General features: G+C 42.2%; 2 protein-coding genes across 3 annotated transcripts; one reads left to right on the plus strand and one right to left on the minus strand.

Moving 5' to 3' along the window:
* Window positions 1-2,098: 2,098 nt before the first annotated feature.
* LOC109465185 lies at window positions 2,099-5,632 on the minus strand. Its single transcript, XM_019762332.1, has 3 exons — window positions 5,624-5,632; window positions 3,071-3,559; window positions 2,099-2,493 (listed from the first exon to the last, which is right to left on the minus strand). Exons 1-3 carry the CDS (start codon window positions 5,630-5,632, stop codon window positions 2,104-2,106), a joined length of 888 nt encoding a protein of 295 aa, XP_019617891.1. The 3' UTR covers window positions 2,099-2,103.
* A 10,791-nt stretch (window positions 5,633-16,423) lies between these two features.
* LOC109465284 (UPF0573 protein C2orf70 homolog A-like) lies at window positions 16,424-22,634 on the plus strand. Of its 2 annotated transcripts, XM_019762473.1 has the most exons (6): window positions 16,424-16,601; window positions 17,985-18,109; window positions 18,453-18,601; window positions 19,909-20,021; window positions 21,063-21,146; window positions 22,402-22,575. In XM_019762473.1, exons 1-5 carry the CDS (start codon window positions 16,528-16,530, stop codon window positions 21,121-21,123), a joined length of 522 nt encoding a protein of 173 aa, XP_019618032.1. In that variant the 5' UTR covers window positions 16,424-16,527; the 3' UTR covers window positions 21,124-21,146; window positions 22,402-22,575. The 2 variants fall into 2 exon arrangements, with proteins under 2 accessions (XP_019618032.1, XP_019618031.1); XM_019762472.1 differs by lacking the exon at window positions 21,063-21,146 and having other exon boundaries at window positions 22,402-22,634.
* The last annotated feature ends 3,848 nt before the right edge of the window (window positions 22,635-26,482 follow it).

Genomic DNA, 26,482 nt, shown 5'->3' on the forward strand with positions numbered 1-26,482 from the left:
TCTAAAACCATACAGACAATCCAGAATTGAGCAATTATCGGAAGTGGAGCGGAATGATTTTTGATTGACTGAAAAGGCTATTGTCTCTGCACTCTGCCTGACCCCTTATTAGGACAGCAAAGAGAAATACAGAAAGGCTACGTGATCATGTTTCATGGCGTCATCACCGGTGGTACACATGCGCGCGCGCACGTACACACACACACACACACACACACACACACACACACACACACACACACACACACACACACACACACACACACACTAACACACACTAACACACTCACAAACACACACACACACACACAAACAAACACAATGAGTTCAGTGCAGAAAGTACTTAGCCGATCACAGAAAGCAGGATTTTTATTCTAGACAGCCGATCCAACATGGATATAACGTGTGTACCTCACACGCTCTACAAGCTATTATTCCAAAGTGATATATTAATCTGTAGATTCCGATATGATTGTAATTTGTATTTCCCTATTATTAATGATTCATATTGTAAACAAACATCAGAATTCAGCCCTGTATGTCAAGGCTGCGAGATATGTTGTTGATATGTTGATACAAATAAACCAATAAAGAAATTATTCATCATTGATGATATAATAAAATAGACTTCCGTTAAAATATCATATTACGCCAAATCACGGCTAGAGATGGTATTACCTTTTATGTCCTACCTGGGCCGCGATTACGTTCGATACGGGTGTTCCGACCCGTGTGATAACTAGCGGTACGGCCCGGGGGTTCTTTACGCGTACGGCCCGGGCCTTCCAAATGTTCCGTGGAACGATTCGAACGCATTTCGGCCTAACCGCATGCACCGATTTCGAAATTCGAATATGTTGTCGCATTTTTTTTGGGTTTAGGGACACCAAATTTTCGCTCATTTCGCATTGAAAGGCGCGTTTTTTGGGTGGGTATGACATAAATAAAATACAACATGGTGTATTCCGCATCACCCTCGGTCCCAGCCCTCCCGCGGACCGGATCGCCCTCCGGCCTTCGGCCGTCGGGCGATCCGACGCGCGGTCGGGCTGGTACCTCGGGCGATACGAAATACACCGTGTTGTATTCTATATGTCTCTACCAGGCTTTAGAAGTGGCAAACTGTACTCCTGTAGTGTACCAACTCCCCCAGCATGTTATCTGTCTATTTGGCCGATTCCTACTCTTTCCAGCCACTTCTGAAGCCTGGTAGAGGCTAGCTTTTACCCCTTCGATATTATCGATACGTTTCCACCAAACGTTGCTCTGGCATTTTCATTAGAAAAGTATCATTGGAACACGACAGTCAACATGTCACATGATTATACACGTATCAATTACTTAATTTGACTATACTAAACTATAGTAGGACCAATATGATCATCTTATTTTCGTTGGTGGAAACACCATACAACACATACTGTCTTTATATCAATTTGATACTGTCTTGTCTACTAGTATTTGATACTGTCTTGCCAAGTTTATACTGTCTTATCAATTTGATACTGTCTTGCTAAGTTGATACTGCCTTGGCAATTTGCTACTGTGTTACCAATTTGATACTGTCTCATCAATTTGCTACTGTCTTGCCAAGTTGATAACTATCTTGCAGCCACCAAAAGATCTGCTTGGAGATTACTTATAAGTAAAGTCGACTATAGTAAGATCAATATGATCGTCTTTAGCTGGTGAAACACCATACACTTGGGACCAAACACGGTTTGGTTCTATCTCAGAATGCTGTCGGGCCGTGGCAGTGTTAGTCCACACACAACCCGTCAGCCTAGCCTCCGTAGCAGGCTTATAGAACTGGGGGTTTGGTGGTCTTCGGCTGTTTTCTGATTAGCCCAGTTCAAAAAAACTGGGGCAAATTCAACCAGGCCGGCTATGTTGTCTATATGCAATCAGAAAATAGCACATAAAAGCTCCCAAAGACCTAACCTGGGTTCCAGACCCATAGCACACTGGACACAAAAAATAGGCTCACTGAGATATTTTGTGTCCAGTGTGCTATGGGTCTGGAACCCAGGCTACCAAAGACCCTGAAGACCCCCAAATCCCGTAGTTTTTTGGCATGCTATGGAGGCTACCGTCAGCCGCACTTTAGCTGATGTAAGCCACGCAAGCGTTGGCAATCTTCAGCACGACACACTTGTAGCGGAACCCTTCTTCGCAGGTGTCCCCATCCTTGATCAGCACCCGTTGGGTGTAGGAGACGTGCTTGCAATAGTAGTCCAGCATTTCTGCACCGCTCAGGTCGACCGGGAACTGCGTGTGGCACTGCACGTACTCGATAACCGTGGGACTCCTGTTGGGGTCCTCGTGCCTTTGCTCGGACCAGGGGCAGACGGGCCGCCCCCTCTGGGAGCCGGTCTTCAGGTCGGAGCAGGTCTGCGAGCCGTCGGCGCCCGCGCACGGCCGGTACAACTCGTTGGCGGGGTAGCTGGGGTAGGCCAGGGCGCTGGCATAACCGGACGTGCAGTTGGCGTACACCTACGGTGAAAAAATTAATGATATGATATGATATGAATCTTTATTGCATGTTCTTGCCCAGATGGGCTAAATGCACAAGGGGACATGCAGTATGCAAAACATGAATATTGCATACTGGAACGCTATATTCTAATGCTAAAGACCCTGAAGACCCTCAAAACCCCAGTTGCCAGGGCGCTGCTGTAACCGGACGTGCAGTTGGCATACACCTACAAAACGGTGAAAAAATTAATGTAACTAGAAGTAACATTTGCAAAGCAAATGCATTATGTTTACCTTCGGACATGGTCTGCTCTGTTAATTCTTACTCAAACACATTCACATGTACTACTACTACTACTACTACTGCTGCTGCTGCTACTAACGTTACTACTACTACTACTACTACTACTACTACTAATACTGCTGCTGCTGCTGCTGCTGCTGCTGCTACTACTACTACTTCTACTACATATGTACTACTACCACTACTACTACTACTGCTACCACTACTGCTACTGCTACTACTACTACCACTACTACTACCACTACTGCTACTGCTACTACCACTACCACTACTACTACTATTGCTACTAACCTCGGCAACCTGGGCGGCCGTCAGGACCAGGCATGGGGACACGGTGTCGTCCCCAGAGTTCCGTGCGGTGCGGACTGCCGCCTCTTCGTCGTTAGGCGTTGCCCCGTCGTTAGGCGTCGCCCCGTCGTCGCCATGGTTACACGATGTCGAGTCTCCTCCTTCCGTTGTCGTGATCGCACCGTCGGCAGTTGGGCTGACGTCGGTTGGCATCTCTGCGTCGCTACCTGACGTCTCCGCACCTTCGGTAGACGCTGGGCTGGCGTCTGCTTGCGTGGCGTCAGTTGTCACCTGTGACGTGACCGCACCACCAGTAGTACTCGGGTTGGCGTCAGTTGTTGGCAACTGTGCGTCTGTACTTGGCGTGAGCACGCCGACGTCAGCAGTAGGGCCCACGTCTGCGGAAGAAGACGACGTCGTCGCCGACGGAATGACGCCACCGTGGACTGACGCCAGGTGACGTCCGCAGCTCAGCAACGTCACAAGAAACACCTGGAAACGCACCAAGAAACGAAGTAGTAGTAATTTGTTTATTGTTAAAACACATTAGATCGGCCTTGCAGCCACAGCTGAATTGCGTCGAGCTTTTCCCTACAAATTCAACTACAGTAAAATAACATAGTTATTATGGCAATATGTGCAACTGACATAAAATATAAAACTCATATTGGGGCTTGTTTCTGCAGTTTTAAAAACCCAAAGTATGAAATACTGATTGAAATGTGCTAATGTGAAGCAGTATGTGTCAATGTTATAAAGCCTTATGCAGAATATTTTCAGTTTTGCTGCCCTGAAATCGCACTGGATGCCTTTAAACTACTCTCCAAGCAGAGGTTTGGGTTTGGGGTTATTTTTATTGCACGGTGGAAGAAAAATTCAGTGCAAAAGAGAAACCCCGGTAAAAAAAAGCCTAAAAACACGCTAAAAATAACCCCATACCCAAACCTCTGCTTGGAGAGTACCTTTAAACCTCCTTGGGTAGTTGCGACCAGTAGCCACGCGCTATTGGAGCGGTAAACTAATCAGGATGGCACCAAACAGACTAGCCAAACACACTGTCTTCAGTTTAAATCAAACACACGCGCGCATTCCTTCTCGCTGTATAAGTACGCCGCGTCAACAACTGTGACTAAACAATCCGGACTGTTTGTACTCTTGTAGGTCTTAAAGACTATTGCTTACTGATATTTGGTCGGTTGCTCATAGGAACAGCGCAGGGGGTACTGTTTGTATCGGCGGTGTATAATTGTAAGTAATGTAAAGCGTAATGTCTCAGGAACAACATTAAGAAGATTTGCGATTGTTTTGTACTCTTCGGGTCTTTTGCTTACAATTATTTGCTTGGAAACGCAACAGGGCAGGGGGTACCGTTGTATCGGTATACAAAGTAATGTCCCTCTCACACAACATTTAGGAACATTACGGTCATCAGATCTTTTGCTTATTGGAATTTGGGTGGTTGCTGGTCACAGGGGGTACTGTTGTTTCGGTATTGTATATCTAGTTTACCTAATATACACCCTAAAATACACACCACATTTTACGTTTGTACTCTTGTAGGTCCTCTGCTTACTGATATTTGGTCGGTTGCTCATAGGAACACTACAGGGGGTACTGTTGTATCGGGCACTGTATACTTACCTGTACGTAATGTACAAAGTAACGTACACAACATTTAGCAACATTTACAATTGTTTAGAACTCTTCGGGTCTTTTGCTTACAATTATTTGCCTGGAGACCGTTGTATTGGCAGTGTATACTTGTATCGGCGTACATAATATACACAGTAACGGTCCAAGAGTGACCCCCACACACAACATTTAGGATTTTTTTTTCATTTAGTAACATTTACGATTGCTTTGTACTCATCAGGTCTTTTGCTTGCTGTTATTTGCTTGGTTACTGTTAGAAACGTCACAGGGGGTACCGTTGTATCGGCGGTGTATACTTGTACCTGCTATACACAGTATTATAAACGTCCAACACACACAACATTTAGGAACATTTACGATTGTTTTGTAAATGGTCTTTTGCTTACTGGAATTTGGGTGGTTACTATTAGAAACGCCACAGACAGGGGGTACTGTTGCTTCGGTATTGTATACCTAGCTTACGTAATATACACCCTAAAATACACACCACATTTTAAGATTGTAGTCTTCAGATCCTGTGCCTACTGGAATTTGCGTGGTTGCTATTAGAAACGCCACAGGTAGGGGGTACTGTTGTTTCGGTATTGTATACCTTAGTATACCTATACTATTTTAGATTGTACTCTTTATGTTTCGTGCTTCCTGGAATTTTCGTGGTTGCTGTTGGGAACACCACAATAGGTACCGTTATATCTAGGTGTTGTATGCCTACTAACCAAAGTAACGCCCCAAATACAACATAACCAGACGTCCCATCTCTAGGGTACTAGTGAAGCAATCGGGACGGCAAGTGTTTGTCTTCAAATACTTGAGGCTTTTAAGGCTACTCGGGGCATGTGGTTTTGGTCGGTTGCTCCTAGATAATTGTAACTTGTTATGGTAAGCAAATTTTGATAAACGTACATCCGGCATATTTAGGGATGACCCAGAAAAGACCGTTAGCGCGTGTGCGCGTGTACAGGGTACAGGTGATTTTTTTTGTCGCACGGTCACTAGAATTATCACGACATTTTAAAGAATATAGATCGACTAGTCCTCTAAATTCTCAAAGCAGTCCTGCAGAAATGCTTCTGAATCTCTCTCCCTCTCTCTCTCTCTATCTGTCTCTCTCTCTTCTCTGTTTCACTCTCTCATTCTCTCTCTCTCAAAAGAATAGATAGACTAATCCTCTAAATTTTTGAAGCAATGTAACCACAGAAATGCTTCTGAATCTCTCTCTCTAGCTCTCTATCGGTCTCTCTCTCTTCTCTCTGTTTGACACTCTCTCATTCTCGATATCTCTCTCATTCTCTTTCTCTCTCTCTTTCTCTCTCTCTCTCTCTCTCTCGCTCTTTCTCGCTCTTTCTCTCTCTCTAGCTTTCTCTATGTCTCTCTCTCTCTAGCTCCCTGTCTCTCTCCCTGTCTCTCTCCCTCTCTCTAGCTCTCTCTCTCTCTCTCTCTCTCTCTCTCTCTGTCGCTCTCATTCTCTCTCTCTCTCTCTCTCTGGGCGTAGTGCGATTTTCAAGCAGACTAGGGTGACAGAAATAACAGCCGACAAGGATCTTACGATAACTACTTGACAACCACGCGACACGCACACGACACGTGTACGACTGTTCCAAGACTGATGCCCACAGATCATACGACGACGGATGTGCTAGGCCCTTAAAAAAACACCCGACCGAGCGGTACAATAGGTCGAACGTACGAAACTTCACGTTGAGCTTCTAACTGTCACCGGGTTCAGTGATCACATACACGTGGTAAGCAGTTCAGTGAGAGTTCATTCTGTAACTTGGCAAACAAGCATATCTAAAACATTTCAGGCATTCACATACCTGACATGAAGAGTGACACACTTCGAATTTCCAGCCTTTGAGTCCTTATGTTCGTGAAGGTGAAGGTTGGTTCAAGTCTGTTACAACGCGTTACGATCTTTGGATCTGTCGTAAAGTGGGGCCATTCTTGGGGGCAGCCCTAACCTAGCTCTACCAGGCTTCGGGAGGCGGCTGGGAAGAGTAGAAATCGGCCAAATAGAGAGATAACATGCCAGGGGAGTTGGTCCGCTGGAGAGTACATTCGGTATGTTATCTCTCTATTTGACCAATCTCTACTCTATCCAGCCGACTCCCGACGCCTGGTAGAGGTTAGGGCAGCCCTGCCATGTTTCGTTCAAAATCCAGCAACCGAAAAAGCTCTCTTTACTTAGCCTCTACCAGGCTTCGGGAGGCGGCTGGAAAGAGTAGAAATCGGCCAAATAGAGAGATAACATGTCAGGGGAGTTTGTCTGCTGGGAGAGAACATTTTGCCGCACCTGAACTAGTACTGTTCTCTCCAGCAGAAAAACTCCCCTGGCATGTTATCTCTCTCTTTGGCCAACTTCTACTCTTTCCAGCCGCCTCCCGAGGCCTGGTAGAGGCTACTCTTTCATCGGTCCCCGCTAGTGGTTGGTTTTGTCGCAGACTGCTTGAAAATTATAATATTTTATATCAAAACCGTTTAACGATGTACGGCGAATGCGACTCGGGTTTTCGAGTCACATCTAATATCAAAAACAATACAAAGCATTACAGAACATGACCGTAGCCAGGATTTTGTCTGCCCACTGTCTGAGGGATCAGCGAGCGCCGTAGACGCGAAGTTCCTCAGGGGGTCCGGGGGCATGCCTCCCCGGGAAAGTTTGAAAATAAAACCTTCTGAAATGGCATCTCCTGCGTTTTTTTAGAGGATTTTAAGGGAAAAGTCAGAGATAACCCCGCTGGTCCACTTTTAAAGAAAAATCTTGGGCCTTTACTTCAAAAGTGGACCTTTGATTCCTGTTCTTCCGAACTCCCCCTGGCTACGGGCATGAGAACATATAGGAATTATAAATACACTTACCAAAGAACTTGTCATGTTGTAAATATCACTCTGTCGTCGGCGCTTGATAAAATAGACTGGAAGACCGGGCGTTTTGGCGTTCACTGCTCAGCAAAGTCGTAGAAGACTATATATGAAAAGTACGTCTTGTGTAGATCTAGACCTCGCTCCTCCTTGGTGCGATTGAAGACGTCTTCGCTCCAGGACTGAGCTACACCGGGCCGGCCCCTCTCTTTTATACATCACCTAGTGGGCAGGTCGTGACTACTGCGGGGAATTCTCTCCGAAATGATTAATAATTGTTCCCGCCGGCAATGTTACAGTCTTAGACCATGACGACATTGCGTAATTTTTAGTTTGTTGGTGTTTTCTTCCTCCTCGTGACTAAGGGTGACATGGGGGAAGGGGGCGTGGCTATAGTCTCTACCAGACTAACTACGCTGGCTATGTATAGGATAATATTTGCCGGGGTAGTTTGGCCACCTTGTAGGTTTGACTGGGAAAGAAACTACCTCCCCGCGGCCGGACTCCCTTGGCCAATTTTATTCTCTTTTTTTACCGAAGTCTACGATCCGTATTCCCATAGAAAGGCATGGTAGAGGCTAGCGTGGCTGTGTGTATGTGTGTGTACCGGACAGGCAAAGATGGAGGGGGAGTTCCCTGTAGCTCCCACTTGTTAACGGTCACGGGATCCAGATTCCCGGTAAGTTAAGCGGAAGGAAGGAAAGAGACTGGGAATCACGTCCATTGAGGCTCTGGCCTGGCTCCAGGCCTGAGTAGTCGTAGTAGTAGGAAGTAAATGGTTTATTGATAAAAACACGATACAAGTCGGCCTTGCAGTATACACTGAATTGCGCCGAATTTTACATTCCACATACTCAGTAAAACTAACACCGTGGGCTAATATACACGTAATACATATACAAGAAACATTCAATTATTGACGACATATGGTTTTCCATACTATAAATATAGCGAGGTGGTTCGACATCATGGTAGTCCATGGTAGTTAGCGACAATACGGAGCCGGTGGTAACTCTGGAGTAGTGGAATAAAATAAAATAAACTCTGGAGGATGGCACCCAGGCTGCCGAAGGTCCACGACTCAAGAACTCGGCACATACGTACAGTGCCGATTCATAAATTCCGCAAAAGCCAGCATGTGCCGGCTTGTCGTATACGTCGCTATGTACTGCCGCAAATTCACAACACCAGCTTTGTATTCCTGTGGTTTAGTAGCATTTTAATTTTTGGCCGGATTTTTTTGTTATTATTCGCCCGCGCGCACTAGTTTGGGGGTCTTCAGAGGATGTCATCCATAAAATTAAGACGGTGTGGCCTTATACCGGCTATACAGATACAGAAGCTGGTGTGTTACGCCGAAGGGCGGTTACTAGTATACCGGCTATACAGATACAGATACAGATACCATATTGGGTAAAACCACCTCGTGCTTTCTCCCAGTGATGTGTAGTGAAACCAGTTCTGATAGTTAGTCAGTTTTGATGATAGTTTCTAAGCCTTTATTTTAGCCATTTGTTATGTGAAGATGTATTTTATATAGCTGCGTTTATAGTAGTTGTATAGTATGTGCATGTGTGTAATATGCTGAGAAATATGTAAGATATGTCAAGTGTTATTCATTTTTCGACAAATTGGAATCAATCTATGTTTACTTGAAGTTTGTTCTTTTTGTGACTCAATCATGATCATGATGGGCGTCGTTCAATGTTGACTGAGAAGTACGAAAGATATGAAAGAAATATGTAAGATAATAACAAAGAAATATGTAAGATAATAACAAAGAAATATGTAAGATAATAACAAAGAAATATGTAAGATAATAACAAAGAAATATGTAAGATAATAACAAAGAAACATGTAAGATAATAACAAAGAAATATGTAAGATATGTCGAGTGTTGATAAGTCGGCTATTTGAATCAAACGCAATGGTCAATGACCTTTTGATTCGCCTGCGTACAATGCTCGACTGTTGTTCTATGTCAACGTTGAGAGATATGTAAGGTATGTCAAGTGTTGAGAATGTTTGTTGTCCACAACATAGTCACGAAAACAGTACAGAGAACGTCTGTTTGTCCGCTGTATTGACGCACGTTAGTAGATGTTTCAGAGAAGGTGTTACGCGGTTCCCAGAGTTGACATTACTACTAATAGTACTTATTACGACCTTACGCTGAGAAATATGCAAGGTATGTCAAGTGTTAAGCTGTTAGTGATGCCAATCACGTAGTCGCCTGTTCGTCTGTTTGTTTGTGTGTGTTTTAACGGACGTCAGAAGTTTCACATGCAGAAGGTGTTGCCCGTTTCCGCATGGCTAGTTTGACATCAAATTTTATGTGACCACGCTCACGTGGAGCGACGAATATGTCTATACCGTAGTATAGAGTACTACTACAGACGTCCTACGTCCTACATGAGAGACAAAGAAAAACACAAAATGAGTGAAAAGAGCGGAAAAAGTGCGGGCAATAAAGGAAGCGGTTACTCCGGTCCTCGCCCCAAAAATGATCGAGTCATAAATAAAAAGAACAACCTTATTCATAATTTAATTCCGCTTTAAAGCGGAAAGAACAAGTGAATCTTGCCGTGAAAAATAGAAAAGAAACTCATTAAAAAAAACCTCCCAGTCATCCGGTTCCACAGCTTGAAAACTCCGATACTTTCACTTTTGCCAATTGAATCATTCTTGGGAAAATGCCAAGACAAGCTGCCAAGACACAGAGGCCAAGACCTTAGCCTCCTTTTCAGGCGTTCCCGGATCTGCTTGGAGATTAGCCAACCCTACATTATACATAGCCATCCCTGGTTGGAGGCCAGATAGAGCTTCTATTGCGTGCGATCTCCGTTTGATCAGAAAATGTCGCCCCAGAACGCCTGAAAAGGAGGCTACCAAGACCTATGGTGGGAAGGGAAAGTAGCATAGTGTTTCCGGCTACCAGACCACCGCTAGCAAAAACCACAGAACCTAGCCTTTGTTGGTGGTCGACCGCTAGTATTAAAGACCACAGAATTTTTATAAAGTTCAAACCCTCTGAAACGTTTAATATTTAAGTTCGTTTAGGTAGTAAAACGAATGATTGTGAATAAAAGAACTTAAATATCCAATCATTTTTTTACCAACCTGATGAAATTATTTCCGGCCTCTGAAACTGTATTTCACACACTTTCTAGAAGCAAATATTTATAGAGTAAATCGGGATGTATTTAAGTTTTACATTGTTAAGTTGTATCTGTTGGATCACTCAAGTCTTATGCCAACATGTAAAAAACATAACAGAGTAAAATTGAATGAATAAAAGACCTTTATTGTACATTTGCTATTATGCTCTTACAAGCAAAGTCATGGCGATAAAGTCGTCCTAGGTACAATGAAAAGAGGATTCCTACCTACCGACCCTATATTTTTCAGAATCGGGAACACAACATTTTACTTCACATGCCCAATGGAATGGGGTGGGGTTAGTCTCTACCAGACTAACTACGCTGGCTATATATAGGAGAATATTTGGCAGGGGAGTTTGGCCGCCTTGTAGGTTTGACTGGCCGCGCAGTTATATGAGGGAAAGAAACTACCTCCCCGCGGTCGGACTCCCTTGGCCAATTTTACTCTCTTTGTTTGCCGAATTCTACGATCCGTATTCCCGTAGAAAGGACTGCTGGAGGCTAAGGTGGGGTGGGGTCAGACTGCGGGCAATTCCCCTGACATGTGTGACAGGGAAGTAGACTTATATTGTCACAAGTTACACAGAACACTTGGTTTGTGATTCAAGCAAACGGAAAAATGGGGGCGGGGATCTTTCAATTCGTGAAGTCGGAAGAGGCTTTGGAACGTAAGGTCTTGTCTTGGGGGCTGGGAGGGGGAAGACCAGGATTCCACTGAGTCACGATGTGTAAATATCTAAATATGTAAAAAAAAAAACGCAATTCAGCCTTTGGCTGCGATGTACTTTTTTTTATTTCTATATTCCAACATTTCATGACTAGACGTGGTGACGGCACACTCAAGTTATATCAACTTATTTTATGCCGCCACCAACGCAGAGGACAGGACAAGACAATATTCATTTTCACTGAAGATAAATTAAGTCGTGCAAAGTGCCTTTCCCAAGGGCACAAGATCGGTGGCATGTGAGGATTCATTCATTCATTCATTCATTCATTCATTCATTCATTCATTCATTCATTCATTCATTCATTCATTCATTCATTCATTCATTCATTCATTCATTCATTCATTCATTCATTCATTCATTCATTCATTCATTCATTCACTCATTCACTCATTCACTCATTCATTCATTCATTCACCACCAGACCTACACGCTAGCAACGCAGGTTGAAAATGGTGAAATTAAAAAAAAAAAATGAGGAGAATAATTTGACAGTGAACTTTGGTGACACCGCGTCGTACCGTTTCTTTCGCCCGCGCAATTAGAAAATGTTAGCTTCCCGTGATCTCCAAGCAGGTCCCTTTCGGTGGCAAGACAGTATCCAGTAGCCAGAGAAGGTGGGGGTAGCGACCAAAAAAAAAAACACCGGCCATGTATAATAGTAGCTTTACCGCAGAATGACTCTCCTGGCCAATTCTTTACCCCATTTTTGCCGAATTTTATCTATCCATAGCCTTTAATAGGAAGGCCTGGTGGAGGCTATCACCCAAGTCTACCGTGGACAAGACGAAAGAATATACTAGTAGCCTATATCAGGCACCGCGGATCACTGGAAAAATAGTAGTGGATCGCAAAATGTACCGTGCTCCCTGGCCGACCAACTTCCCTGGTAAAGTATTCCCTTTTTTGTCCAATTTCTATTATTTTCTGTATCTGTATCAGTATAACCACCCTTCGGCGTAACACACCAGCCTCGCAGGCACGCGGCGCGGCGGCAGCTATCTATATCACACCGAACGACTTGTTACACTCAATCTTTGCACATTTAATTGCAGGAGTAGTTTAAAGCTTTCTAGGGATTTTCCTGGTAGAGACTACAGGAAACACGTTTCTAGTCATGTGGCTCGCCCAAAATATTTGCTTTTTAAAATCACATCACTTCAAAACAGGCCCTATTCCGTCACAAGTGACGTTATACAGCTAGCTGGCATGTAGTGATCAAACACAACGTTAATGTTATATGCAGAAGGACGTCAGGATGTCACTTGAACTGGCGTTCGGAAGTAATTTTAACAGTAGTAGAGTCTGAACACCTGAACAAAGACTTTAAAGATGGTACATACTGCTTTCTCTGCTTAGCACTCTGCATTTGGGAAGGAGTATGGGAGTTAAGCACACACCACTACCAGTGGACTAGTCCCCTGCTGTAGTGACTACTGTGTGTGGCCCAGAGCTAATGAACGGAGATGGGCGCCGCCCTATGCGTCACAAGACGCGGGAAGGCTATTTAACTTTAAGCCAACCTGGCTGAATTACGCCCGTTTAATGACTGGGCTCATCAGAAAACAGCCGAAGACCACCAAACCCCCAGTTGTATAAGCCTGCTACGGAGGCTAATCAGAAAACAGCCGAAGACCACCAAACCCCCAGTTCTATAAGCCTGCTACGCAGGCTAAGACGGAGTTTCGTTTATTTTGGTGGCTTGTTCTTCAGCAACACACAGTTTTCCACATCTATTTCGACACTAGCCATTTACGTTTGTGCCATTCATCGCTAGCCTCTACCAGGCTTCGGAAGGCGGCTGGAAAGAGTAGAAATTGGCCAAATAGAGAGATAACAGGCCGGGGGAGTTGGTATGCCATCTCTCTGTTAGGCCAATTTCTACTCTTTCCAGCCGCCTGCCGAAGCCTGGTAGAGGCTACTTCGTCGTATCTTTCTTGTAGGTTTAAGACCGATAACGTTAACAAACTCGGCGGCAACCGTTGAAGTGTCCTGCTTTAAAAATTTTACGGGTCCGATTGAGATTTATCATAGTCTTCTGCAGTTCTCTGACACGGAACTCTGGCGCCATCTTATTATTTATGAGCGATATAAACTTCTTAAGAGGTCAACGTCGTCTCAAGGAGGTTTAATACAGTAACAGTTACATGGAAAACTTGACATCGTTGTTTGTCCGAATGACGCGCTATGAAGATCAATAAAAGACTAGAGAAGTGCATAATGTTTACCTTCGGACATGGTCTGCCCTGTTAATTACCTTCGCCAAGAAGGTTATGTTTTCAGTAGCGTTTGTCCGTCTGTCTGTCTGTCTGTTTGTGAACAGCATAACTCAAGAAGCTTAGTATGCATTGTCATGAAACTTGGTAGGTGGGTAGGTCTTGATGAGACCTAGAAATGATTAGATTTTGGGCCCCCTGGCGGCTTCTGTTGGTACTGCAGCAGAACTTCCGGTTTTGATATCTCGCGATCTGGACATGCTAGGGTCACGAATTTTGGTTGGTAGATAGCTCATGAGGTAGGGAAGAAGTGACATGAGTTTGGGCCCCCTAGCGGCTTGTTCTGGAACTGCAGGAGCATTTGTTGAAAAATTTTCGAAGGATGATAACTAAGTAACCGGTTGACGGATTGACGTGATTTTTGGTATGTAGGTAGCTGAAGTGATGCTTGACATAATCAAATGATAATTATGCAAATCAGGAGCTAATTTGCATAATTAATGAGGAAATTCTAAAACTCTGCTTTGTTCGATTATAGGACTATGAAACACTTGTGACATGTAATTGAGAATGAAAAAATCTGAGGATATAGATTATGTAAATAAATACCTAATTTGCATAATTAATGGGAAATTTTTATAATTTCATGGTTGTAACTGCTGGGAATTTCATACTTGCCACATTTGGAAGTTAAGTGAAAGCGAACATCAATAAACATAATTTATTCAGATCATGACCTCATTTGCATAATTTATGAGGAAGTGCTACAATAGCCTTTTTGTTAAGATAAGACTGTCATTGGGTGGAGAATATGATCAACTGATATAACCCTTGCAAATGAGGATCTTATTTGCAAAATCAATTATTAAAATTGTATAATTCTTCAACCGCAAGGGTTAACATCATTTGGCGAAGGTATGAGATCGTGGAACTCTTGTTTTTACTCAAACACATTCACATACATGTACTACGAGTACTCGTATATGGCGATAGGAGCAGAGCAGACCATGAAATTGCAACATTATGTAACCCAACACCAGTCACCATGGTGACAGACGTCAACAAATCATCTCATTGGCCAGGTCAGATGTTAGTGTTTGGAACAGAAGAGGAAACTGAGCAAAAACAATATGTTTTCCTTCGGTAATAATAAGTTTCCGGGCCTACTAAAGCACATGAGAGACATGAATAAGTAAAGCACATACGATGTTACACATTTGTTTCTTTTAGATAACCGTGTAATGTAACTTCATGTAATTGTACGTTGATGTGTTGTAATGTTTTATGTACTTCACCCTCTCCTGGAAGAACAGCTGTCACCTACCAGTGGGCAGCTAAAGGAGAGTTTTTCCTCAATAAACCACAATAAACCCCTTTGGTATGTTAATAATACGTCTATTTGGCCAGTTTCTACTCTTTCCAGGAATTCCGGAGCCTGGTAAAACAAAATCCAGGAGTTAAAAACACTATTGTTGAACTTGGCGGGGTAGCGGATCTTGGGAAGCGGAACAAAGCTAACAAGGCTGGACTCCAAACCAAGCACTTAAAAGTAGTAACATTGCCGCTTTTTAAAAGCTGTTAATATTGCCGCTTTTACTACATGTAAGTGCGTGACTAGCCTCCTTTGCAAACTTGTTGTTTTTGCCATGGAGAGAAGTTTTCGCGCTCCAACCCCGGAGCGGGAAACCTCTCCACGGCAAAACTCCCTCGGCGGCAAACCACAAAAATCATTCATTCATTCGTTCGTTCGTTCGTTCGTTCGTTCGTTCATTCATTCATTCATTCATTCGTTCGTTCGTTCGTTCGTTCGTTCATTCATTCATTCATTCATTCATTCATTCATTCATTCATTCATTCATTCATTCATTCATTCATTCATTCATTCATTCACCATCCCTCCGCGGCATAACTCGCGTCGCTCTACGAAAAAATAATGGCGCCCCCCCCCCAACAAGTCTGCGAAGGAGGCTATTGCGTGACGGTGGTCGCCTGTGGCGCTTCTATAGTATTGACAGGGAACCAATATTAATGTTTACCGAAGGAAATTTGTTTTTACTACAATTCTTCTTCTTCTGTTCCTAACACTAACCTCTGACCTGGCCAATGGCCTGATTTGTGGATGTCTGTCACCATGGTAACTGGTGTTGGGTTACATAATGTTGCAATTTTATAGGAGGGATGTAGACTCCTGTCTGACCATATATACGAATGTATTTGAGTAAGAATAAACAGAGCAGACCATATGCGAAGGTAAACATCATGAATTGGCTTTGCAATTGTTACCTTTCTTGTTTTTTTTTTGTTTTTTTTTTCTTTTTTTTTTCTTTTTGGTACTGGTATCTTTTTACCAGTATCTCAGCCTTCGAGTGGCCTTCGAATGGTACTAGTAACTGCTTGGCAAATGGATACCTCGCCACCCAAAGATCTGCTTGGAGATTACCAACTCTCGCCGGCTCTCGCATGTTCGCCCGCGAGAGGCCGCGAGACTTGCTCCGCCCCGTTGCTAAGGAACGAGACGCTAGCTCGGGGACCGAACCATCAGCTGTGACATATCCTTCCGCCGTCATAAGAAAACTAACAAAATATATCAAAATGATAGCGTTTGTAACTACACCATTTCAAACAAGGCTGCGATAACTAAAAAGTACCTTTTTGTATATTTGGTCCTTAGCAATATTGCTCGAAATCGTGGAAATATGTCGTCTTGACCCGGTACTATTTTCTGTCCGACGGATCACAACAAAGCGCAAGGTCCCGGCCGGGGTTCTGGACTAGTGATCAAGTAACACAACAGGTGACACGAAGTTTGCAAGATTTCTGCAGGTTTTTGAAGAGAAAACATGGCTTCTAGGAGTGCAGGGACACTCATCACTACGCACAATGCCACCTACACCCCGCCAGCACTCATGCCAGGGTGAGTAGTGATTTATATATATTCTTAAATACTGTCAAACTTGTACTAGTGATCACCTCTTCATAAGGCCCACCTGGCCAATATTGTGACCACTTTTTGCTGGTCCCTCATAGTTTTTCTCATAGACACAATGCCATGCATTAACAGTCCTGTCTATAGTGACCACCTGTCCACGTAAACCAGATTTTATTTGTCCCTTGAGTTGCCTTTTTGGACAGTTTTGACTGTATGTCTACAATACAATAAAGTTAAACTTGCTTCTAATATCCTTAGACGTCGCTCCACACTAATACATTTAAGAAAGCTTCATTGTATTTGACCAACTTGTAAAAAGTAGGATCAGTTTTGATATACGAGTGTTTTCTACATTTTAAGAACAGGAAATTATATTTTTCATACTACTTAATTACAGTATTTGACAGGCATGACTTGTAATACTGACACGGAAGAGTGGCGCTGAATTGACACTGCAGGTAGCTTACAAAAGGATGACCGAGTATTGGGTCGTCAATTGTTTACTCTGTTTACCTTACAACAAAAACTAAGAAACAAAAGTACCAGAGAGAGAGGGGGAGATTTTGTAAACATAACAGGTTGAACAGCCTACAGTATAAATATAATTAAGAAAATCATAATGATGGTGTTCACACCATTGCAGCACCTACTCTTTGTGCTTTTTGATGTTTATATAACATTACAGTCAAATTCATAACGTTATAGTTAAGTACCAACTACCAGACCAATGTGACCATTTTTTTTGCAATTTTTTAACAGAAGCATTAAGAATATAGTAACCACCTGTTAACATAGACCAGATTTCATTGGTCCCTTTCACTCTTAACATACTCTAGTCTAGCACACACTAATTTTATTGCATACATGATATTTTACTGCACCTATGTAGTACATGTATTGGCTTACCAGCCTGCTGAAACTACAGGTACATCTAACACTATTTATCAATGGTTTGACAGCTATTTTTATGTTTACCGAAGGAAAACATAGTAGTAAAATTGTTTTTGCTTTGTTTCCTCTTCTTCCTCTCGAAACCAATAAGGTCAATGACCTGAATCAGATGTCTGTCACCATGGTAACTGGTGTTGGGTTACATCATGTTGCAATTTTATAGCAGGAATGTATTTGAATGTATTTGAGTAAGAATTAACAGAGCAGACTATATGCAAAGGTAAACAATGTCATTTATGTATTTGCTTTACAAATGTTACCCGTCTAGTGTAAGTGTTGTGTGTTGTTACGGAAAATTTGTATTACATACTGTCAATGGTCTGAAGCAGTACAATTCAGCCCTTGGGCAGCCAACATGCTTTAACCGGTTTTCCAAATGAGGAAAAGTATATAAACCAGTCTTCTACATGATTCCAGGTACAAGGGGCATTGTCCCACCATCATGTTCCGGTATGGGGACACCTACGGCAACACCACCAAGAAATGGTTCCAGGACTTCCGATCAGTCACCCTGAACAACAGCCAGACGCAGTACTCCAATGGTAAAGAAACAATCACAACATCTTATCATAAGGCCATGTTGATTTGATATGGATGACATCCGCACGTTCATGAATTTTCAACCATACAGCAAATCGTACAAAATGAGCGAATATATGTCGTATGTTGAAAAAAAAAGCATTGGAAAACGATACTAATGTCATAGAATGCCAAAATCAATTATTTTTCTGCACCCACAGAAAAAAAATGGGTGCACATCTCCAATTTGGGTGCATGTGCACCTTACATACACCCAGTACTTCCAGCCCTGCTGACTAGACAGATATAACCTAGACTCTGAAGGAAAAGACGTCATAAAAATTAATTATCCCCCCTCCTCCACAGGTGGTTCGTTTCCGACCTCGCTGTCCAATGACCCGGCCCTGGTGCTGGGGAACCGCTCGCGCTCACGGGACCGCTGGCTGGCCGCGCCGCGCGTACGCCTGTTCAACGTGCATCACGACGGCAAGGAGTGGTACAACAAGTTCGACAAGGTACTGTACATGTTTGTGCTCACCACTCACCAGTATGGTAGCCTCCACCAGGCCTTTCTACGGGAATACGGATCGTAGAATTTGGCAAAAAAGAGAATCAAATGGACCAAGGGAGTCCGGCCGCGGGGAGGTAGTTTCGTTCCCTCCGATATAGTCAAACCACAAGGCAGCCAAACTCCCCTGGCAAATATTCTCCTATATATAGCCAGCATAGTTAGTCTAGTAGAGACTACCAGTGTGGACTTACACTAGCTAGATCTCTGGTTCAGTTGTAAGAATTACAAATGTAGGAGAGTAGAAACAGAAAGACCCTGTTGGTCCCAGGCCGGGGTTCAAACCCACGACCAAACCCTAGCATTAGCTTCAACCCGACACTCCTTACCAGTTTAGCTAAGAGGTCTATATATAGCTAGACCCGTCACTGAGTCAGTTAGTGGTCAATTTAGTCTACCAGCAAACTTTTCCCCTCAAATGCAGGAATTAGAGTTTCAGAGGGTCAAGATAGCAAAATTTGAATCCCAGGATTATCATGACATGATGTTACATGAAACAAAGTTGAGATGACGGAAAAAAGTTTCAGACTGGCTAGAACACTGTATCCAGGTACAATATATTTAACCTCCTTGATTTAATTTAGTTACATAATACAGAATACATCAAGCAACTGAATAAATTCTTGAGACTGAAGAGTCAGAAGTTTCAGACAGCATCTGCTGATGTTTCATGTTCTCAGTCACTCATGCATCATGATGGAAAGGAATGGTGCAACAAGGTTGACAAGGTATGATGGTGATGTTCGTCCATTAAGCACAGAAAGTATGGACGTACTAGCTCCAGCTAGATCTCCGATATTTTTTAGGACAAGAAATAAGGGGTACAGCCACCACAACCTCAGTAACACACCATGTGATGTCAATTACGTTTAGACATCTAGGTAAAACATTACACACTTAATATAGAATACATCACGGTGTGTACCATATCAACCGAGGTCCCAGCCCGACCACGGGTCGGATCGCCCGAAGGGCAGAGGGAGATCCAACCCACGGGAGAGCTGGGACAGGCAGACTTGGACAAGTTGACTTTTAGTACTGTAAATTCACTTCATGTTCATGGTAGCAAAAGTTCACGGTCTGAGAAAGATGGAGGTGTTCGCAAAACTATAATTGTTCACAATAGTGTCAGGTCAAAAGGTCAGACACAGGAAATGGGTTGAACTTGAAGGATACAAAACACAAATGCAAGCCCAAAATTTCTGATATCTTGTGTTAATTTGTGACTTGAAGGATTTTTGTTGTTGTTGACAGGTGTCACAAGAGCACCGTGAATACTACAAGGACAAGACGGGGACATCGAAGCGCGTGACGTACTTCCATCTTCCAATGAAGGCAGAGGACACCTTCCGCAAACTACCTCCCATGTAAGCATGTCTACTGTTGGATTTTTTTTCTCTTTCATCATTAATTGCACAGTGTTCTAATTTGGACCCAAAGTATTGTTTCTTATTTGCTAAATGGTGCACTTTTCTTATCACTTGGTTAAATATTAACTAACAACCCTGTCATGAAAAAGGAACAGACTTTTGGTAGTCCAACTGAACTATAAACTATGGAAAGCCTACAGTTGCATGATTGTAATTGTGTACATTGCAGTTTGAATTTGGATCCTTAACTAAAGAAGTTTCTTGAGTGTAATATGCTAATGAATATTTATGAATTTAAGCAAAAAACATTAATAATTTTTACCGAATGTGTAACCTTAGATTACAAAGATCAATCTCATACCCTTTTCCTTTACTTCAGGGCTGTTCTTGCTCATAAACTGTATGATGCACTCTTCTGGTGTATTTTTATGGCTCCATATTGCTAACTTTAGTGCACTTATATCCACTGTTAAGAAATTAATGTAACCACCATTACCATATATCCATTGTGTTACATATATCTACCACTTTGAAAAAACTGTTAGAGAGATCTCTAATGCAGAATCCTGCAGACATGCACAGTTTAGATATGCAGGAGTGTATCATACTGGCTGATGTTGCATAATAATGGGGATCTCTTTAGATACTCTCCAAGCAGAGGTTAGGGTTTGGTTTATTTTTGGCGTGTTTTTAGACTTTTCTGAAATTTTCTTTCATCCAACATCCAACCCATCTTGGGTTGGGTAAAAGAAAAACTCTATTTGGGTTGGGTAAAAGAAAAATTCCAGTGCAAAAAAGAAACCCTGATTAAAAACTCTCAAAACATGCCAAAAATAACCCAAACCCAAACCTCTGCTTGGAGAGTACTCTTTAGATGCATTTTTTCAAGGTGGTGGATATAGAATATGTGACCTGGTGGAATTATGTTAGTAGACGTTTTCTTATTTAACATCTTGGCTACTGTAAGTTGGTGTGATCTTGATATTAACCACAGTGTGGTGTGCGTTTTCTCACGGTGTGTGTGTTTGGTCTCCCAAGTGGCATGGGGGCTCGTCCCGAGTCACGCACTTTCTCCCCGAGCAACTCGGTATCCTGGTAACTGGTTTCCATGGTAACATACAGGTAAGGTCGTTCCCTTGCAGCCTGCTCATCATCATCATCATCATCATCTTGCTGCAATGATCTTGACCAATCAGTGCATGGCTTTCTTAGCTTTAGGTTCCGATCATGTGCTGCTACAGTGATCTTGACCAATCAGAGCATGGCTTACATATAGCTTTAGTGTCCAATCATCATCATCATCATGCTGCAATTGACCAATCAGTGCATGGCTTACATGTATGTAGCTTGATAGTCCAATCATCATCCTGCAGTGATCTGACCAATCAGTGCATGGCTTACATGTATGTAGCTTTAGGTTCCAATCATTATCCTGCAGTGATCTGACCAATCAGTGCATGGCTTACATAGCTTTAGGTTCCGAACATGTGCTGCTGCAGTGATCTGACCAATCAGTGCATGGCTTACAAATTAGCTTTAGGTTCCAATCATGTAGTGATCTGACCAATCAGTGCATGGCTTATGTAGCTTAGTTATGCCTAATTTTGCACATAATCTCCATCCCATCTTAATTAAACCCATCAATGGTAGAAAACCATTCCATCTGCTGATTCATACTGAATACAATACATTAGCTACAACCTAACATCCAGTAGATTAGTAGTAGTTTTATGGGGTGGATCAATTCTTTAGCCTCCATAGCAAGCCAAAACCTGGGGGTCTTCATGGTCTTTGGGAGCTTTTATGTGCTTTTTTCTTATTCCATATAGACAACATAGCCGGCCTGGTTGAATTACCCGTTTTTTTAGTACTAGGGATGGGCTATTCAGAAAACAGCCGAAGACCACCAAACCCCCAGTTCTATAAGCCTGCTGTGGAGGCTACAATTCTTATGCTTCCCATGGCAATATACACCCTATTGAAAAATGAAAAAAAAAAGAAACTACAGCTTGACACCTTGAGTGGCAAGGTGGTGCTCATGAGAAAATTTTAGCAGACTTTGTGGCCCCTATCATGTTTTCCTTTGTATACATTCTACAACTTCAAAGTTCTAGAGCAACAGAAAGATAACACTGTTGGTACCTTGGTTGTGATGCCAAAAAGGGAACCGCTCCTAGCTACACATTCTAGAATAATATATATTCCTTACCTATTGAAATGTAAACTTTAAGTTAGGAAGTTAAGAAAAAAAGTCCTGGACATGATGATGCACATTATGCCAGAAAACATCAGAATGGTAAAAAAATGTATTTCAGTGAGCATTTTATAGGGGCAACATGTCACCGAGAGGTCCTAACTTTCACTCCGATCTTTCCAGCTTCTACACGGCAGGCGGGACCCGGAGCACGGACATCGACTTACCGGCGATAAAAACGGTCGGGTCGCGCAAGAAGGCCGAGCTCAGCCGCTTCGCCGACAAATCTTCGGTCAGGGATCGCGCCATGCGAGACGTATTCTTCGAGCGTAGATAGACAGGAAGCATCTATATTTAGGCCACACCAATTAATTTCTTGGTTAACGGATTTGCCCGCTTCATTTTTTTCTGATTTGCCAACAAAAATAAAAATTCAGAATCAACTGCAAAATGCTCATATTTTGCCCTGAACAGTTGAAAACAGTCCTTCTCTTCCTAGTTGTTACAGTTATTCCATCTTTCAATGCAGTGGTATCATTAAAAGTTCAAAATTCATTGAACCAGGCTGGTGTGTTGACTTCATGGCTCCTATCGTACCATTTTGGGCCATAATAGGATGCCTAGACCTTTTTTTTTCTCGCCCGCCTGCTCCATTGTTTTTCTACAAAGGTCCGTTAACCAAGAAATTAAATTGGTGTGGCCTTAGACCTAGGAAAAAAAAAACGTTGTGTTTCCTGTTTCTCAACCGACCCTAGGAAAACCTGCGGACCCTAGCCTTTTTTTTGTGAATCCCGGCAAGTACATACTTTTTTTTTTAGATTTAGAGCTGATCAACCTTTTTGAGCTCCATGATCTGACACCTGAAAAATGAAACATTGTACAATCGGTTTTCTAACATTGATATTGAAAATATAAGTGTCCACTGTGTCCTCATGCAAGTTTTACTTTCTTGAACTGTAAATTGTATGAGTTGGATCACTAGCCAAGGTAAAAAAAAAAGGAAGAAAAAAAAAAGATAATCCCTACCTACCGACCCTAATTTTTTCAGGACTGAAACAGGAAACACAACTTTTTTTTCCTAGGCCTTACACATGCCATATAAAAAATCCTTTTCATGCATGTATATCTACCATTACACAATAAAACATTTACTCATTGACAAACAACTAGATAAATTTTGATAACTGTTGGACCTTTCAAGAAGCATCTACTTCTTTTCATCAGTGACGAGGGAAATATACAATACAAGTAGATGCTACTTGAAATGTCTTGATAGTTTTCAAAATCTATCCAGCTGCTTGAATGTTTCTTTTGAAATGTGTAGGTTGATTGCATGCATCTGGGGTTTTCAATCACAATGAAACTGCTGCTCTTTTAATATTACACAATGTATATAACAAAATAACCATGATATTGGTAGCTTGTATTGAAAAACTGAGGTTGCGCACATATTCAGTATTATATCCACTGATCACAAAGCTACAAGTATATAACGGTTATGGTTCTACATGTATAACGTCTAATGCCTACGAGTGTAAACACATTGCTTGTCCAACTTTAAGAATATTGCAGATCATGAGAATATCATTTTAAGTGATTTGTTTTGCTGCTTTGAAAATGTGTCGTATGTGGATTGGATAGAAAAAAAGGAGTCTTCCTTCAATGTAAACTTTGCTTCACTCTGCTTGTAATAGAAAATGATACAGATTAACAACAATTATAATGTTTGGTTGCATTTGTCTTTTGTCTATTTTTTTAACAATAAATTTTTTGTTTTGTTTTTTCATATAACTTATTAATAACAAAAACACTTGGCCTTTCCTCTCTGCAACTTAATGGCCTATTTATGTCTTGCAGGAGGGGAATTGTAGTATGTTAATTTTCTTCTTCAATGCATCATGCATGGAAAATCAAAATCAGCAAGGTGACAGACTTTTAGGAAAGTTTATAATCTATCATAAGTCTATAAATTCAATGCCTTTCCCTGGATTTTTCAACAAATGGTGGAAATTACTTTTTGTTTTATTGTTTTGTTGTTTACAAAGATCATCAGACTGTGCATACTCAAACGTTGAGTGGCATGGTTGTCAAAAGTACAGAACAGGCTTCGGAAGGTACAGGCCTTCATATACCCAGCCTGAGCTGGGTGGCGTTCCACCCGCCGAATATTATGGAATACCTTCTATAGTACAGTTTTGTATTAAAAACATCAACTTTAATTTGTTCTGAATGACAAACTGTATTTGGGCTGAGGACACATTTAGAAAGAAAGCTTGGTAAATTCTCTAGAGCATTCATTACCAAGGAAGTGGATTCTTTCTGCTCCCGGTTGAAGTGTGAAACTCACTCCGTGGCTTTATTCGGTGGTTATAGCAACTGACAAGGCTTCATCTCACCATATTCACCTGGGGGCAGGTCATTAACCCTTAAATCTATTAATGCTGTACGTATGATACTGAACAGAAATTGCAGATTGTACCATTGTGGCAGATTGTACTCCGATCGGGACCTCTACCAGCAGAATTGCTGATTCTACCAGATCTACCAGAGTCTATACCATAACATATAACGTTATTCTTTTGAGGCTAGGCCAGGACTTAATTAGTGGGTTTCATGTACGTGAAAGGAACAGAACAAGTTTCCCTGAAAAAAGGATTTTATTGCACAACAATTGTAGCAGGTACAATGTGTGGCAAGTTCTTGAATCAAGCTTACAAATTGCACAGGTATATATTTTAGTCATCTTCATTGCACAACAATTGTAACAGGTACAATGTATGGCAAACTCTTCAGTACTACATATCTAGCTAACATCTACTCTCACGTCTACTACTAACTCTCTGAAATGGGAGGGAAAACATATTACAGACCTCCCTAACATCACAAATTGCCTAAATCAGTTCTTTGTAACTATTGGCAACAAACTGGCAGTGAAGTTCAGAAAACAAGCTGACCCCAAGTGCCCTACTAGATATAAAAATCTGAAAGCTACCTTTCAGTTTAAGCAAATAAGTGAAGTGGCAGTATATGATAAACTAAAAGCACTGCAACAAAATAAAGCAACTGGTCTGGACAAGATACATGCTAGGCTCCTGAAGGTAGCAGCACCCAGTATATGTAAGCCACTAACACACATATTCAATTTGTCTCTCTCAACTGGTCACATTCCCGGAGACTGGAAGACAGCAAGGGTCACTCCAATACACAAAGGGGGGGACACAGAAGACCCAAATTACAGACCCATATCTGTTCTACCTATCATCATGAAGTCTTTTGAAAGAGAGGTACACACACAATTCCTCAAATACCTTCATGAACACAATATCCTCTCCACCCAGCAGTCAGGTTTCAGGCCAGGACACTCTACAGCAACAACCCTACTAGATGCTAAGGATCACGTACTTCATAACATGGACAAGGGTAACCTCGTGGGGGCAGTATTCCTGGATCTAAAAAAGGCTTTCGACACAGTACACCACAGACTATTGCTAATGAAACTGTCATGGATAGGAATACAGGGTAAGGAGCTTCACTGGTTCTCAAACTACCTGTCAGACAGACAACAAATTGTTTCTCTGAATGGTATTCAATCAGATTACTTACCTGTTACACTGGGAGTGCCACAGGGTTCCATATTGGGCCCTCTACTTTTCAATATATTCATAAATGACTTGCCTGAAGCTGTCACCACATGTAAGGTATGCCTATATGCGGACGACACAGCAATATTTTGTGCCAATAAGAATGCTAAACACATCGAGTCGACACTGAACGCTGAACTCACTGGTCTGGCCACCTGGTTCCAAACAAACCGCTTAACATTAAACATATCTAAGACTAAATGGATGCTTTTTGGTACGGCAAATAGGTTAAAACATACACCAACACTGGAACTCCAAATAGACCAGGAGATCATTGAACAGGTACTAACGTTTAAATACCTGGGTGTCAACCTCGACTGCCACTTAAACTTTAACGAACATGTGGATAAAATGTGCAGTAAAGTATCTCAGAGAATTGGACTACTTGGTAGACTTAGACCCTGCCTCACTATCAATATTGCTGACAAGTTATATAAAACAATGATTCTGCCTATACTCGACTACTGCGACATAGTGTGGGGGAGCTGTGGGGCCACTAAACTACAACAACTACAGAACAGAGCAGCTCGAGTGGTGCTTCAACGCAGACTACGTGACTGCAGCACTGAGAGCCTCCACCAGACACTGAACTGGAAGTACCTGGTCAATAGAAGATTTGAACA

Source organism: Branchiostoma belcheri, unplaced genomic scaffold, assembly GCF_001625305.1.
Source record: "Branchiostoma belcheri isolate BF01 breed outbred unplaced genomic scaffold, Haploidv18h27 scaffold15, whole genome shotgun sequence".
NCBI lineage: Eukaryota > Metazoa > Chordata > Leptocardii > Amphioxiformes > Branchiostomatidae > Branchiostoma > Branchiostoma belcheri.

Bases quoted from the DNA above. Each gene is read 5' to 3' on its own strand.
- LOC109465185 (XM_019762332.1), bottom strand. The intron at 2,494-3,070 runs GTTAGTAGCAAT...TTTTCACCGTAG, and splicing joins CGGCCGCCCAGGTTGCCGAG to GTGTACGCCAACTGCACGTC.
- LOC109465284 (XM_019762472.1), top strand. From the start codon at position 16,528: ATGGCTTCTAGGAGTGCAGGGACACTCATCACTACGCACAATGCCACC. The intron at 18,110-18,452 runs GTAAAGAAACAA...CCTCCTCCACAG, and splicing joins CCAGACGCAGTACTCCAATG to GTGGTTCGTTTCCGACCTCG. The intron at 20,022-22,401 runs GTAAGCATGTCT...CGATCTTTCCAG, and splicing joins TTCCGCAAACTACCTCCCAT to CTTCTACACGGCAGGCGGGA.